Source organism: Colossoma macropomum, unplaced genomic scaffold (assembly GCF_904425465.1).
Source record: "Colossoma macropomum unplaced genomic scaffold, Colossoma_macropomum, whole genome shotgun sequence".
NCBI lineage: Eukaryota > Metazoa > Chordata > Actinopteri > Characiformes > Serrasalmidae > Colossoma > Colossoma macropomum.
This window is the reverse complement of record NW_023494795.1, coordinates 11,388,901-11,404,254: the sequence shown is the minus strand read 5'-3', so window position 1 is coordinate 11,404,254 and position 15,354 is coordinate 11,388,901. Positions and strand designations below refer to the sequence as shown.

The 15,354-nt window shown below is 42.8% G+C and overlaps 2 protein-coding genes across 9 annotated transcripts in view; one reads left to right on the top strand and one right to left on the bottom strand.

The window, feature by feature from the left end:
* The window catches only part of fryl (furry homolog, like), a 135,926-nt gene extending 127,419 nt beyond the window's left edge, over positions 1-8,507 (top strand). For 6 of the 8 annotated variants that reach the window (XM_036581460.1, XM_036581457.1, XM_036581454.1 and 3 more), the window contains 4 exons: positions 2,891-2,908; positions 3,726-3,836; positions 4,927-5,120; positions 6,595-8,507. In XM_036581460.1, the coding sequence (XP_036437353.1) occupies positions 2,891-2,908; positions 3,726-3,836; positions 4,927-5,120; positions 6,595-6,880 (609 nt within the window). In that variant the 3' untranslated portion in view covers positions 6,881-8,507. The remainder of the gene's footprint in view (positions 1-2,890; positions 2,909-3,725; positions 3,837-4,926; positions 5,121-6,594) is intronic. The other 2 variants (XM_036581455.1, XM_036581461.1) reach the window with 1 other exon arrangement.
* A 1,631-nt stretch (positions 8,508-10,138) lies between these two features.
* On the bottom strand, positions 10,139-13,344 carry zar1 (zygote arrest 1). Its single transcript, XM_036581445.1, has 4 exons — positions 12,606-13,344; positions 11,004-11,096; positions 10,859-10,933; positions 10,139-10,784 (listed from the first exon to the last, which is right to left on the bottom strand). The coding sequence occupies exons 1-4, from the start codon at positions 13,296-13,298 to the stop codon at positions 10,641-10,643; spliced, it is 1,005 nt and encodes a 334-aa protein (XP_036437338.1). The 5' UTR covers positions 13,299-13,344; the 3' UTR covers positions 10,139-10,640.
* Positions 13,345-15,354: the final 2,010 nt, after the last annotated feature.

Sequence of the window (15,354 nt, the reverse complement as noted above, 5' to 3'; positions counted from 1 at the left end):
TTAAACTAAAGTCCACATATGACTTGCATTCAGTGTAGGACAGAACACTGTAAAGTTGGATCATTGATTAATTTGCCTTAACACAGCTAAATCAGACTTGACACTAATTGTAATTATTGTAATGACTTTTACCCAAAGCTATTCACAGTAGTATTTGAATGTTATGGTATGAGACAATTGAGTCTCTTGCCAGAGTTTATCTACCAAGTTTTATTGGTTGAGCAGTAGCGTGCCTACCTGAACGACATGTTTGGGGTGCAGTAGCAACTGGTGGATAAACTTGGGTAATAAGCATCATCACTTCACATCGCAATATGAAATATTGTGAGATGAGAATTTTATTTAAGCCATGTTTAATTGCATATATGGGCAGGCTGCCCCTAGTGAAGTGGTGTTGTTATCCACTGTTATCTAATAGCTTTAGTGAATTAAATAGAATGAAAATGCTCAGTAGTAGTGACTAAAATAAAATGCTAAATAATAAGTTGTAAATTTAGTGTATTATTAATATCGATATCAAATTGATGATAATTAACTTTTCCTGATCGTCTTTAATACACTATGTGGCCAAAAGTATTTGGACAACCCTCCTACATGTTGATTTGAATTGTTTTAGCCACACCCATTTTTAAAGTGTAAACAATTAACTATATGTCCATCTAGTCTCCATGGACAAACACTGGCAACAGAATGGGTCATACTGAAGAGCTCATAGACTTTAAACATGGCGCTGTCACAAGATGCCTTTGCCACTAGTCAATTTTTGAAATTTCTACATTGCTCGATCTGCCCTAGTTAAATGCTATTAATGTGAAAATAAAAGGTCTAAGAGCAACAGCAACTCAGCCACAAAGTGGTAGATCATGCAAACGTTGGATGCAAAGTGCTGAAATGCATAGCACATAAAATTTGCCTATGCTCTATTGCATCACTCACTACACCCTTCCCCATTGCCCCTGGAGGCATGTCGGGAGCTTAATTAAATGGTGACGGAGCAGCTGCACTCAAGCTTAAAATTAATTTGTGCAATGCCAGGCGTCGACTGGAGTGTGTTGAACACGCCACTGGGCTCTGGAGCAGTGGAAACATGTTCTCTGGATTGATTAACACTTCACTAACTTTTGCAGTCTGATGGACAAATCTGAGTTTGGTGGGCACCAGGAGGATGCAACCTACTGGAATGCACAGTGCCAACAAAAGTTTGGTGGAGGAGGGATAATGATCTTGGGCTGTTTTCAGGATTGGAGCTCAGCTAGTTACTTTCAATGAAGGGTGATGTTAATGCTTCAGCATACAAGGACGCTTTAGACACTTATATACTTCCAACTTTGTGGCAAAAGTTTGGGGAAGGCCCTTTCTTGTTGCAACATGACTGTGCCCCTCTGCACAAAGTGAGGTCCATAAAGACATGGTTTAAAGAGATTGGTATGGTACTTTGGTGGTCTGCATAGAGCCCTGACCTCAGCACCACTAAACACCTTTGGGATGAACTACAGGGAGATTCACTCGAAAGAGGCCCAGAATATTCTGTTGTAACTTACGTTAGGATGAAGCAATCTGAACCAAAAAATACATTACTTACCTTTTTTCTGCCAGACACATGAAGGGGTATGGGGATATGCACCCGGAAGTTGCAAACAGAGGTTAAACGTCGCGACGGCTGTCTGGCGCCTACCCCATCGCCCCGACGCAGGAGCTTCTCAGCTTGTTTGAAGCTCCATAGACTGAGGAGCACATTGCACGTCGTTTCGTTCAGATTGCTTTGTCCTAGCGAGAGTTATTACAGAATATTCGGGGCCTCTTTCGAGTGAATCTCCCTGTAGAACATGCATTGTGAACCAGGCCTTCTCGTCCAACATCATTGCCTAACCTCACAAATGCTCTTTCGACTGAACAAATTCCCACCGACACACTAAACACTCTTTCCGGAAGAGTGGAGACTGTTATAGCCGCAAAGAGGGCCAGCACCATATTAATGGCCTTTTTATTTGGAATGGGATGTCCAACAAGCTCATCTAAAGGTGTTGGTCAGGTGTCCACATACTCATCCACATACTCACAACACAAGGTGCAGTTAATAGAAACAAAAACAAAAAAGAGAGATTGTGTGTGCAGGGAAAGAAAAAAAAGTACTGTCCCTGAAGGAAAAAAGAAAAATTTATAAAATAAAAACAAACACAACTCTTAACACACAGGTTGAGTAGATGGGGTTTAACCTGTTTTTGAAGCTGATGAGTACAGTTTTTAGATGAGGTGGTAGGCAGTTTCAGAATGAAGGCCCTCGATGAGAAAGTGTAAACCGTCCAAGTGACGTCCTAAAGAAAGCTGTATGAAGGTTATTAGAAGATCATGTGGAGTAATGATGAACTTGTATTGAAAACTGTTTTCAAAGCAGCCGTGAAAATTATGTGTAAAAGAGAAAATAAACTGGCATGTTTGAAAATGGTTAATTTCATACACATTAAGTATTTGAAGATTTTGGAAAAATCTTCCTCTCTAGTCATGTGTTCTCTCTCTCTCTCTGTCTCTCCCTCTCTGTCTCTCCCTATGTCTCTCTGGATTCACTCTGTTTTGCTCTTCGTGTGTGTTTATTTGAGCCATAGATGATTTGATTTTCTTCAGAATAGCTTTTGTCCTAAAGAGACTTTTTTTACTGCTGTATCTAAATGGAGGTTTGGTTTCGGCTCTGCTTTCTCATGTCTCTTGCATGTATTTAACTGTGATAAATCTACTGCAGTGTTTCTTCTTCTTCCTCTCCTTCTGAATCCTCCTCTCACTCTGTCCATTCTCTTGGTGGTTGGGGTGTGTTATGCACTGACTAATGTATCTTTCTCTCCGTCTCCTTTGTTTTTTTTTGTTGTTTTGGTGACCTGCTCTCCCTCTTGCTTAGCAAATGGAAATTCTAGCAGTAAGTGGTTCTCGTCTTCTTGACCTTTCCGTAATCATGTCGCCGTGGCAACACGCACTGACCATTCCATCCATTCATCATAAACACAACTAGTCATGCTAAACCAGTTAGAGCTCTGAACAGTCTGTCTCCGCCTTGTATCTTTTAACACTGCTACAGACTTTATTGTTTATGTTCTGTACATATTATATGCTTCATTAATGCCTTGCCCTAAATTGGTACTGTACTTGTACGACCTTAACTTTGCTACTTCCGTGCTAATTTGCTAATATTACATAATATAAAAGCCTGCACAAATGTTGTTAAAGAAACTGTTGTGATTATAGTGAATGGGGTGTGTCCATGGGTTACGGAAAGGAGGATGTCAACCTAGGCAAGAAGCCTTAATACCATCTTCCACTCGTTCTGCATGTTCATCTCTCCTATCTCGTTTTCCCTCTTCCTCACTCCCAATCTAGAACATCCGTTCATACAGACATTCATGAAATGAACCTTGGCTGTTGCAAGCTAAGAGGGGAAGTATAAAAATAGCATGCGTTCATGGCATTCTCTAATCATGGTTAATGTTGAAGATTAGTGAGCATGCTCAGTCCGTGCTCTCTGGGCCCCAGCTGCAGAATGCCGTCTCAGGGTTTAACGCTTTCATCCCCTCCTCTCTAACCCTGGACTTTTATCCATTCATTTGTTCATCCACACATCCATCCTGTGATTTGATCATGTAAACATGCTGCTGATGCTAGTGAAAGTGAAGGTTGGGATATGTTGATGTTGAGCTAATGATGCTTGGTTCTCTCTCTCTGTCTCCCTCTCTCTGTAGGAGCTGGAGCTCTGTCGGAGGTTGTATAAGCTCCACTTTCAGCTGCTGCTGCTCTTTCAGGCCTACTGTAAACTCATCAGCAGAGTGGACACCATAAAAAGAGAGGCTGAGGTTCGTATTTGTGCAAAGAATCACCACCGTGTAGAAGTACTAGTCCTGCACTGTATGCTTTGCATTACATGTTTACTCTATGTGGACTGTACTGTGTATATGTACAGTGCTGTGCATAAAGTCCACAAGAAGAGACCACCTTTCACTTATTTAATTTGCAATCAAAACAGCCATGAAATTCTAGTTATTCATTTTTCCATGCCAAGAAGAAAACAGGCTTCCATCTTCGAGAGCTGTCTGAAGGAGGCTGAGTCAGAAAATTATCCAGAAGCCTCAAAGGTTAAATATAAGCCCATGTTCATGTTAGATGTGAAAAGACATTCTTTGTATGGAAGGCTACAGCATAGCTTAATGTGTTTAGTGTCTGGCGTTATTAAAGATCCCATGTGTTTGGGCTACAGTTAAACTCTATTGAAAATTTAACTTTATTAACTGTATTAATCTGCGTCTTGATTCACTGATTAATCAGTTGTTATTAATAATCACAAGCAGCAGCCCTAAAACTGTGCAGTCAGACATAATCATGTCTTGTTTTGAAGAATTCTAATTTTTTTTTGTAGCTAAGCTGTTAAAGGGAACATAGTGTAATTTTGAAATAACAGACTTGCTTTTAATTCAATTGATTTTGCTGTAAAACTGAAAGAAGGCTAAATTAATTGGATGCTCTAATGCACACATTAAGTTAGAGAACCAACTACTTAGCCGCTTGCGTAATATATTAGATGCCTCATATTGTGTGTGCAATGTGTGTGTGGCACTGTGAGTGTACTGTTAAATTTATTTGAGCTCAGAGCTGTTGCACTGTAGCTGTAACTAAATTAGGTCTCTGAGTGAGACTGATCTTCCACATACAGGCCAGAGCCAAGCCATTCAGCTGATCGCAGATCAATGCTAACACACTTACCAGCCTCTATAGACTACACACAGTGCGTGTGCGCGCATTCAGTTGGACGGGGCTGTTTGTGTTTCTGTATTTCTACATACACGCCATTGTATTTCTCAGAGGTTGACCTGGGTTTTAAGAGATGAAACTGGCTATGGTGTCGGGGTAAAAAAGAAGGTTTTGTTAGAAATGAGTGGTGTTTCCTAGGTAACAAACATGTCAGAGGAGCTTGCCATCCTGGAGAGCTGTCTGAAGGAGGCAGAGTCAGTGAGTGACGGACAGGAGGGAGTCAGCGTGTCCGAGGCAGTGCAGTCCAGTACAGAGACGGCCATCCACTCACTGATCGAGAGTCTACGGGCGCGAGACTTCAGCTCTGCCCTCGCACAGGTCAAAGCGTTCAGGTAAACACACACTGTTGCATCCCACTTTGCATCCTAGATGAATAAGCCCCATACTCTCTGAAAGCTTTCAGATAAAACAAGTGCATAAACAAGCATGGGTGCATGTGTGACATTCTCAATCGGATAGACAATACAAACTCATGTCATTGAGAACCTAAGTAGGACTGCTGCGATTAGCCAGAAGTTTACTTATGAAAAAATGAATTTCATATTGTCGACAGATTATTTACTTTAAAGTAAAGAACACACTGCATACCATATAATAGTGGTCACTAACCCTGGTCCTGAAGATCTGGCTTCCTGCAGAGCCTAGTTCCAACCACAGTCTGCCAGCTAATTAACCTCTACCTAAGTCTGTAGTTGGCTTGGAACAGATGCATTAGCAGTGAGTTGGGGCAGCTTATTAGATGTAGGTTGGTACTAAACTTGTACATCTCCAGGAAGAGGGTTGGTGACTTCTGCTCTGTAATGATGCATTTTGCCATTCTGACAAATTGCAGTATGCTAGAAGAAGCTTTGGGGGAGGTATATGACCCCCTTTACACCTATATGTTTCATGTATTGATTGTCAGGATTATGTCCGGGTAGAAATTATCCACATAAAAATATAGATGTAAACATGTCCCAGATGCATTTGTAACAGATTTAAATTCGATTGCTCAAATCACTCAGATGTTTTACAAGTATAAATGCATCCATCTCTCCAAAACAAAAAGTTGACAACCAAAAGCCCTCCCAACACGGTGATGGTGCCTCCTGCTGCTGTTTTGTGTATGGTGGAAAAACACAGAAAAATAGTAGCCCACAGCTACCACTGAACAGTTCGCCTTGGTTGTTGTATATGAGCTGTTTTGCATGTTATTTGCCACCCAGTAACCAGATTTAATTACCAATTGTAAATCCATGTGATTATCAGGTTCTGTTATCTTACCAGGTTACTGTCCAGATTCAAGTCACTTGTTTCTATTGTTTCGTTGCACCATAAAAGAAGTTGCTTTTTGCACAGACAGAACTTGCAGAACAATGAGAGTGGCACAGAGAGAGAAAGAGAGAGAGAGTAATTAAAGAAAGCAAGACCCAGAATGTCCAGTGTGGGAGTATTTCCACCAATGAAATAACAGCGATGTGTAGTGAAACGTGCAGATGGCATTTCACAGCATTTCAGTGATGCACAAACACTTTAAACAAAAGCACTCATAACAGCCTTAACCAGTCATAGGAATAACTGTCAGTGACAGCCTTAAACCTTGAAGCTCAAGGGCTGCAACGTTCTTCAGATCATAAACCCGACTGCATACAGACAGTATCACAGTGGTCTGTACACAAAGTCACATTCTCACGCTACCATTTTACCTCAGTCAGGCTAACACCATTGATTACAATCTGATCAGTTTTGGGGTGGAGTGATTGGGATCTGAGTTTCCTCTTTCTCTCTCTCTTCCTTTCCTCCTCCTCCCCTCCTCCCCTCTCCCAGGTGCTTGTGGCCTAATGACATTTTTGGCAGTGAGAAGGATGATGCTGTGCAGACTTTGCTGCATATCTACTTCCGGCACCAGACTCTGGGCCAGACAGGCTGCCTGGCTGTGGTGGGGCCAAGCAGAGATCTGTCTCAGGCCAGCGCCCGCCTCATGGAGCTCAACCTGCAGATCCGTGAGGCCTTGCGCCGTGCCCAGATGCCCCAGAGCCTCATCCACAACCAAACACCCACCCCACAGACCCAGATCAACACCCACAGCACGGTCCTCAGCACGGGACTGTGATGGGTGTGGGAGCGCAGGGGCTGGAAATTCTCACCGGTTCCAGTAAGGGCAGCAGTGAGGTGTCTGATCAGGGGTGGGGAAGTGTGAGGGTGGGGGGGTAAGGGCATTTCTGGAGACTTCACTTTAAAGGGCTAAAGGATGTGTGTGAGGATCATACTGACTATGAAAAATCTATGAATATACACTCTCTCCTCTCCCCTCCCTCAGCCATTTTTGCTCCTGTCATCATTCTCTGAAACAATGCAACATCGCCGAATTTTGGCTGTAAAAGTGACGGACTGAGGACCTGATTGGTCAAAGACAGTTTGTAGGAGGAATACTGGGCAATGATGATGCTGAACTGGAAGATTTTGGCGGAATGACCTAGACCTCTGGGGTGTCTATTGGGAAAAAAATGGCCAATGGTTAATGTCTGCTCTACTAGAGCACTGGGATAGCGAAGGTTCTTTGGTAAGGTAGCATGTAGCTACATAAACAGCTTATCCATGGAATGTGTGAGAATCGGCAAGTCGCGATGGAGACTTCCTGTCACGTTTTACTCCAACTCAAAACAATAAGTACATATTTAAGAAAATGACAACAAAAAAAAAAGATGTTTCAAAAGCATGCTTGAAAGTGAAAAAGCACTGCAAGAAATATTTTTTGAGAAATGTATTTTTATTAGAGCTAACAATCCTAGGTTGTAAATGTTAGGATATTTAATGTATTATTGAAAAGTGAGGGCTTGGCCCTCAGACTCTGTATAAAGAGAGGTTTATCTGGTTAACTTTATTGACCTGCATTGGGGAGAAACTTTAGCTTTCACTGGGTTGCTCTAACAAAACTCCTACTCTATAACCAAATAAGTAGCTGCCTGTAGACAACCATAGATTCATGTGTTAGTGTGTGACGAGACACGGGGAGTGTGTGTCCGTGTGCGCGCGAGTGAGCGTGTGTTTTTACATATGCCGATATTTGCACACACATTCTCTCTCTCACACATGCACATTAAAAACGCACACACAAAGTGCAAAAACTGGCTGCAACTCATTATGGAAATATCAATAACTTATTGTACTCTGTATATATTTTAGAAAAAATGTATAGTGTAAAAGCAGTATTTTTCCCTTGTACATTTGTGTAATGCACTGTTCAACCAGAATAGAGAGTATGAAGCTAATGCAAAAAGGCCAAAAAAAAAATTTCCAGCTGTAACAGTCACTAACAACCCTGTCCACCATAGTTATCCAAGTCTCTGATCTTCAACGTTTCCCTTTTAACAAGCAAGCCTGGCTGGGAGCAGAGAGTAGGAGTCGTCTGTTCTCGTCACTCTGCTCTCTCTTGCCTTCGCCCAGCTCTGCTTGACCATATGCATTCCTTAAGCTCCACTGTGATCTTCATGCTGGCTCGCAGTACTCTGCAGTACTCTGAAAGCCCCTGCGAGGGGAGAGACAGGGCCAGCGTTCGTCCATGTTGGCTCTGCAGTCGTCCTCGGACTCAGGGCAGCACTGATGGAGCGGCGTCCATGCTGCGCTTCTCAAAGCCACTGTGCTTCGCTTTGCTCGACTGCAAGACAAACAGCACCGGGCCAGCGTTTACCCACAGAGTTGGAGGGACGTCACAACGTTGTGGCACATTAAAACAAAAACGATCACTGTATCCATTCCTCACAGAACTTTTCTGTTGCTTGTCTGGTACATTTTGAATGCTGTTCTTAATTATTTAATGGATATATGGATATATTATTTACCTGGAGAAAATCTAGTTTTTATTTAGAGGTGCATTATCCTGTGTGTTTTGTTTTGTTTTTTTTCTCTCTCACTTTTCTCATTGTCTTTTTTTTCATCCTTGTCATCTCACTTGCCTTTCCCCCTGTCCTGATTAAATAAAAACCTAATCAGAAGCAACAGCTTTCTCTGTTTGTGAATGCTAATGTGCTTATTTACTGTTGTGATATGCAGGTAATTTAAGTGCCTGATAGACTGTATTAGGGAGGTTACCAATCCCAGTGCGAGGTACACTGCACTACAGGGTTACATCACTAACCCTTAATGATTCATATTTAGTTGTAAAAAATGTTAAATTACTTGATTGTGAATAGAGTGATCAGTTAATTTTGAGAGAGGGGGATTTTTCTTTTGAAGGCTAAGAAGGCCTCTTTAGAGTATTATTACAAAAATGTTATATGGAGTTTCACTGGCTAGCATTAGCTTTACATGCTAACTATAGTGAAGATTAGCTAGAATCAGGCAACTTTTTGAGTTTAGAGTTTGGCAGTTGACAGATTTTTCCCCATTCATGTCTAATAATCATTTACACAAATGTTAAATGTTATTGCTTTGTTTAAATTAATATTGTAATACATTAAACAAAATGTACATATCCTTAGTTCATCAATACAGTTGCAGTATTTTACTGTAGTTTTCATGTCAGCTTATGAAAAATGAAGACCAGATAAATTTAGAGACTCATTCATTTTAAAATGCACTTGAATAGTTTTTGGAAATGTGAAAATAGAAAAGAGCTAACAAACTACATTCTGTAACATCTAGATGACAAATTTATGTGGTAAAAAACCCCTCTGATAAATCTCACACCAGGGGGGCAAGACCCCTGTTTTATGATTCTTTTGTGGTACATAACCAAACTTGACTGCTGTACCAGTTTATCCCTCCCAGCTGTCAGTTTAGGCTTCATCTTATTCATACAGACAGACAATGGGGGCGGTACCCCTCGTCACATCCTAATGATTTTAAGTTGTATTGACTCCACACACCACCGTGACTCCAGGTTTTTTATTTTATTGTTCTGTTTTAAAACAGGTTATGAAAAAGGTACAAATACTTTTCTTGTCCCTGGGGGAAAAAATATTTAAGGTATACCGTTGGACTTGTACCCTTGAGTGTGCATTTACATTGTTGGTACCTTGATGAATGAAATGTCCCTCTACAGTACCTTTACAGTAAAGGAGGCTTCTCCCACCATGCATTTTGTGCTTTCCCTTCATCCATCACACCTGATTCAACTGAACTAATCAAGAACTAACAAGCTTCTAATGTGGTCAGGTGTTAAAAGCAAGAAAAACAAATGGGACCCTGGAAGTCCACAAAACTGGGACCCCTGCTGTAGGATTAAAGCAGAAAATAGGGTGTTCTCTTGGCATACTGTACTACAGCAAGCAAGATGTGTGCAATGTTGAAAAAGCCAGTTGCTTTCCACATTCCACTTGAGTCACTGACTTACACCCACTACACTACAAGTGTGGGCCCAGCAGTCCACTTTAACAAGTCTTATTCATCCTTTACCCACACTGGCAATCTCCTGCTCTCCGGTTTAGTTCCAACTCTAATCCAAGAGACACCCTTGCATGCCTGATCCAGTTACAAAAGCCTTCATCTAATTTGCCTTACACTGAACTAAGGTACCACTCAAGCATTAATGATGGCATCAACCAGTATTTCAGATTTTATAAAAAACCTTAAACTAATCACTCACTAAACCAACAGTCCATTTGCTGGCCCTAAAACCTCTTTAGCAAATCAAGGAGGAAAGCACAAACGAGACCACAGCTTTGCTGTAATTGCCATTTTATTTAACTTTTCCGAAGTGGTTCCTGCAAAACACTACTGAGCAACGTAAACAGAACCCAGAGCTCAGGTACTCATCCCAGGCCTTTCTACCCAAGACCAGCCTAAACAGACTGGCTGTAGATGGCTACATAGATCCTCTCCCAAGCAGTGGGGCAAAACAGCAGTACAGGAACCTCCACGATGGGGGAGGGTTATATAATGTACTTGAAACTGAAAGTGCTGTCACAGGAGAGCCGCTTGCCTTTGCATCGGCCACACAGGTCCTGTCGGTGAGGTCGTTTAGGGTCAACGTGGCGTGCTGTTCCTGGACAAGTGCAGCGTGCCTTCTTACAGCTCTGAAAACAAAGGTGTAGTATGAATTTCAAGTACAAGCCAAAAACCCACATTTTAAACCCAAGCACCAACTTACCTGGCAGGTTATGTCCTCTACACGGTATGGGTTGAATGCCTTCTGACACGTTCTGCAAAACTGCTTGAAGTAAACCTAGGAGGAGAGCGGACATTGTGGCAGCACGTCACAGCAAAAGGCCAAATAAGACACACGGCATAGCTACCTTATTTGTGCCCTGAACACACCACACGTAAGCGCTCTCCCAGCGCAGGTTGCAGTCTTTGCAGTGGTAGTAGCCGTACTTCTGTTCTAGAAACTAGTGGGACAGCAGATGTGGTTAGTTTGTGCACCACAGGCCAGCACACCTCTGTTTACAGGTTAGTAACCCTGCCCTGTATTTTTCCACAGTTCTAACATGGTTGTCTCAGTCCTGAGAACCCACCGCCCTGCAGGCTTCTACATAATCCCTCCCAGCACACCTGATCCAACTCATGTGGGGCTTCAACTGATGAGCTGGGTCAGTTGGGCTGAGGTAAAGAATAGCTGAACCTGTGCAGGGAAGTGGGTCCCAAGTGCTGGAGTGGGAATCACTGCCTCACTTACTTCAACTTAGGAAGGCAGGGAGGCAAAACACAGCACAGGGGTACACCAGGACTAGGAATGGGAACCAGTGTACCGCATACAAGAAAAAGCACAACCTTTAATACTCAAGAGTCAAGACACACTTCAGTATATATGGGGGTCATGGGTGGGATTGGAGGAAGTTAGATTTAGGCCCAATCCCATTTCAGCCCTTACCCCTACCACTTAGTCCTTAGTTTTGCGCGTCCACATCTAGGGCGTCCTGATTGTTGACATATAGGGGTAGGGCGAAGTGTTAGGGCTACATGGCCCTCCAAACAGAGGTTTTTCAGAGGCTCACTCCAAATGGGGTGTCTTTTTTTGTTTTTTTGTTTTTTTAAAGGCAAGATGGCTGCGTGAGCAACCAAAGAAACCCACAAATGTAAGTCTTTTCCCTGTTGAAAAAAATGACAACAACCATTGTTTTATCTTAGTTTAATGTCGTTTCAATGTACTATGGTCATTTTCTTCATAACAAGCATTAAATAGCTAATAGCATGCTAATGTCTCGGAAGCTAGCTAGGTAACTCTCCCCATTCCACCTTAAATAGTCCAGCAGTTCTGATGCCTGGAGCACCAGAATGTAACTGCTGCACCATTTAAGGTGGAACAGGAAAAACAAGGAGCTGGTGAATATCTGACTTCAAAGAATTAGCGGTGGGCGATAAATTGTCTTATATCCCCCCTTGATGGCATATGATGCCCTAAATGTAACTAAAGCCCAGCAGTGAGGTAGCTTAAGTTTTCCCTTCTCTGCCATCACTGAAGACAGGCCGGGGTCGCCTACAGAGCAGCACTAGTAGCTGTTAGTGAAGCAGTGTTTTTTTTTTTGAGGGTCCCATTTTGTAGGGGAAGGTTTCAACCACTACCCCTTCTAACTCAGTTGCAAGGGATTAGGGTGACACTCGAAAACAAGGGGTAGGGGTCCCAAAAAGAAATGGGATTGGACCTTAGTAGTGCTAGATTGTGTAATCACCCGCGCACAATACTAAAATCCAAAGGATTTCATCTGAAGACACTGACCTGGTCCTTGATGTTGTACTCACCAGTAGTTAACTGAACTGTATGTAACTTGATGACCATCTAGTATCAAAATTACAAGTGACTGAAGACGCAGAACTTAATCGACTGTGTATGCATTTCATTATTAGAGAGGAGGAAAGGGAATTTAAAACACACCCAAACCACACTTTGAACAGCCCACCTGAAACCTCACTCTACTCTTGGCCTTGGGCTCCTCCTGTCCACTCTGAGTCTCACGCTTACTTTTTTCATCCACAACTCCAGTCTGCTCACTTCCTTCCACGCTTTTCTCGGGACTAAGCTTGTCTTCGGCTTGTTTGCCACTTTTACTTTCCTTGTTCTCTCCAACCTCCTCTTCTTCCTCATCCTTCTCCTCCTCTCCCGTCCTCCCACGCTCCTTCTCCTGCTCTTCGTCCTCCTGGAGGAAGGCTGCCAGCCCCCTGCTGGCGATGGGGGAATACACTGCCTGAGTGCGCGGGAATCGAACCCCACCTGCGCCACTGCTGCTGCTATTAGGACTGCCAGGTGGCGCCCCGTCAGTCCTGCGCATGCGCAAACCGTCGCGCCTCCGTGCCTGAATCAGCGTGCGCGGCCCGAGCGAGCACTGGATCGAGGCATCCGCCTTCGGGTTCACCTGGACAGCGACGTCCCGGGTGTTGGCCTTCCTCAGGCGGGGTGTCAGGTTGGGGTTGATCTGAGACAGGATGGACTTGAGCTGCGCGCGGTGGTAGCTGTCCAAGTAGCTCTCACCGTCGCTGTACGCGGTCTGATAACTCTTCTGCCTCCATGCCTTGGGCTTGGGGCACCTGTAGGAGTAAGGGTTATAGGAGGAGTACAGGTAGCTGTCGAGGGACTCATCTCCGTACGTAGCCATTATTTCTTTTCGCTTAGCCGAAGGAGGGCGCGGCCTGGGCGGGTTAAGTAGAAGCACTGATTGGCTGCAGGTGTGAAGTGAAACGCAATTAAGACTGAGGGTGAGAAGGCTGTTCACCTGCGGTGCACTCTGATATGTTTCATACTCTAACGCTGCTTTGAGCTTTCGGTTTTATAGGAAAAACGGGTTTCCACACCAGGAGGCGCCACAGGAGCACACTTAGGCCCAATCCCATTTCACCCCTCGCCCCTACCACTTAGCCCTCAGCCCTCTGTTTTGCGCATTCGCGTCAGGGGGTAGCGTGTCCCAGTTTTAGCTGAGATAGAGGGGTAGGGCGAAGTGTTGGGGCTTCATGGGCCTCCAAACGGAGTGATATTATTAGTGATATTATGGTCATTTTCTTCATAACAAGCATAAAACATTGCTAATATCCTGCTAATGTTTCGGTAGCTAGTTAGCTAACTTTCCCGTTCCGCCTTAAATATTCCAGCAGTTCTGACGCCTGAAGCGCCAGAATGTAACTGCTTCTCCATTTAAGGTGGGACGGGAAAATGTGAACAAGAAGCTGGTGAATATCTGTCTTCAGCTTCGTATCACCAAAGAATTAGCGGTGGGTGATAATAAATAATTGCCCCCCTCTTTGAAAACATATGATGCTCTAAATGTAACTAAAGCCCAGCAGTGAGGAGCTGAACTTTACCCTCCTCTGCTATCACTGAAGACGGGCCGGGTCGCCTACAGAGCAGCGCTAGTAGCTGTTAATGAAGCAGTGTTTTTTTTTTTTTTTTCATTTGTTCCATTTTGTAGTGGAAGATTTCAGCCACTACCCCTTGTAACTCAGTTCCAAGGGGTTAGGGTGACACTCGAAAACAATGGGTAGGGGTAAAAAGAAGAAATGGGATTGGGCTTTAATGTCGGATAATAAAGGTCCATAGAGAATTTTGAGTAACACGAACAGGCTGATAAAAAAACGGAAAGCAATGTCTTTTTTTCTATTTAAAATGTGTTTAAAGTTATTTTAAATTTTCAATAAATAGAGTAAACACATTTTATTTCTTCTACATTTGTGATTAAAAGCACTCGCAAAGATGACTGTCAGTGTGTTAGCTGCATGCTAGCACAAACAACCATTTTATAACTGCCATGTTTTTTTTTATTTATTTATTTTTTTGTTGTCGTTTACATTCGACATGAACCGAATCTACACGATCCAGAAGTTTCTCTTCTGAGAAAAAGCGACTTGAGCTTAAATGCAGCATACTGCACCGAACTGAGCCCACGCAGGATTATTTTAATGTGAGAAACACGCTCTTAAAATGTAAAAGTTCTGTTTCTTTAAAGGCTAAAACTCTTTATATGAGTGCCAAAAACCGCATGGAGATGTTAGTCATATGAAGGATGGCAGGACTGCTTGATTTCTTGGCTGTAGGCCTTCTTGAATAACAAGTAGCAGGATAAAGATGAGTAACGTTAACCTTGCTAGCTAGTTAACTGCCTGTTTTGGAATTGGTTAGCAAACCCATAAACGGGCTGTGTTCCAAATAGCCTCCTGCTTTGTCCACTCTTTTTCTGTCGTCCACTGGACTGGTGAATCTGGTGCCTTCACAGAGCTGTGAACTTGCTAAAGGAGGTTTTATAAATCATTGTCCGCATTTATAATCACTATACACGTTGTTAACGCTCTGCAGACGTTTCCCTCAGGAACAGTTATCATAAGACTTAACCAGGTAACTCACTGTTTAGTCAGATAATTGTAGTGATATTAACGCTAGCTGGCAACCTGCCAAGTTAACATTAAATAATGTCATTACGTTATCATTTACGTCTGGTTCCATAACAAAGCTGTTATATATCCTTCTGACTCTCTGAAGAACCTTAGGGTTTAGGTTCTGTAAGGAACCAGTTAGAAATACTGGTTGTAAGGAGAGGTTCTAGAAGAAGTTCTAAAGGTTTCAATTTAGATCTACTCCATCAGTAGATCACTGTAATTATTATTACATTGACACATTGTTCCTTACACTAATTTAAAGTACTTGGGACTTCATGCAACTACATA

Coding starts and splice junctions, on each gene's coding strand:
- zar1 (XM_036581445.1), bottom strand. CDS start 13,298: ATGGCTACGTACGGAGATGAGTCCCTCGACAGCTACCTGTACTCCTCC. Junction 11,097..12,605: donor AGAGTAGAGTGAGGTTTCAG/GTGGGCTGTTCA, acceptor CTGTCCCACTAG/TTTCTAGAACAGAAGTACGG. Junction 10,785..10,858: donor TAGAGGACATAACCTGCCAG/GTAAGTTGGTGC, acceptor CTTTGTTTTCAG/AGCTGTAAGAAGGCACGCTG.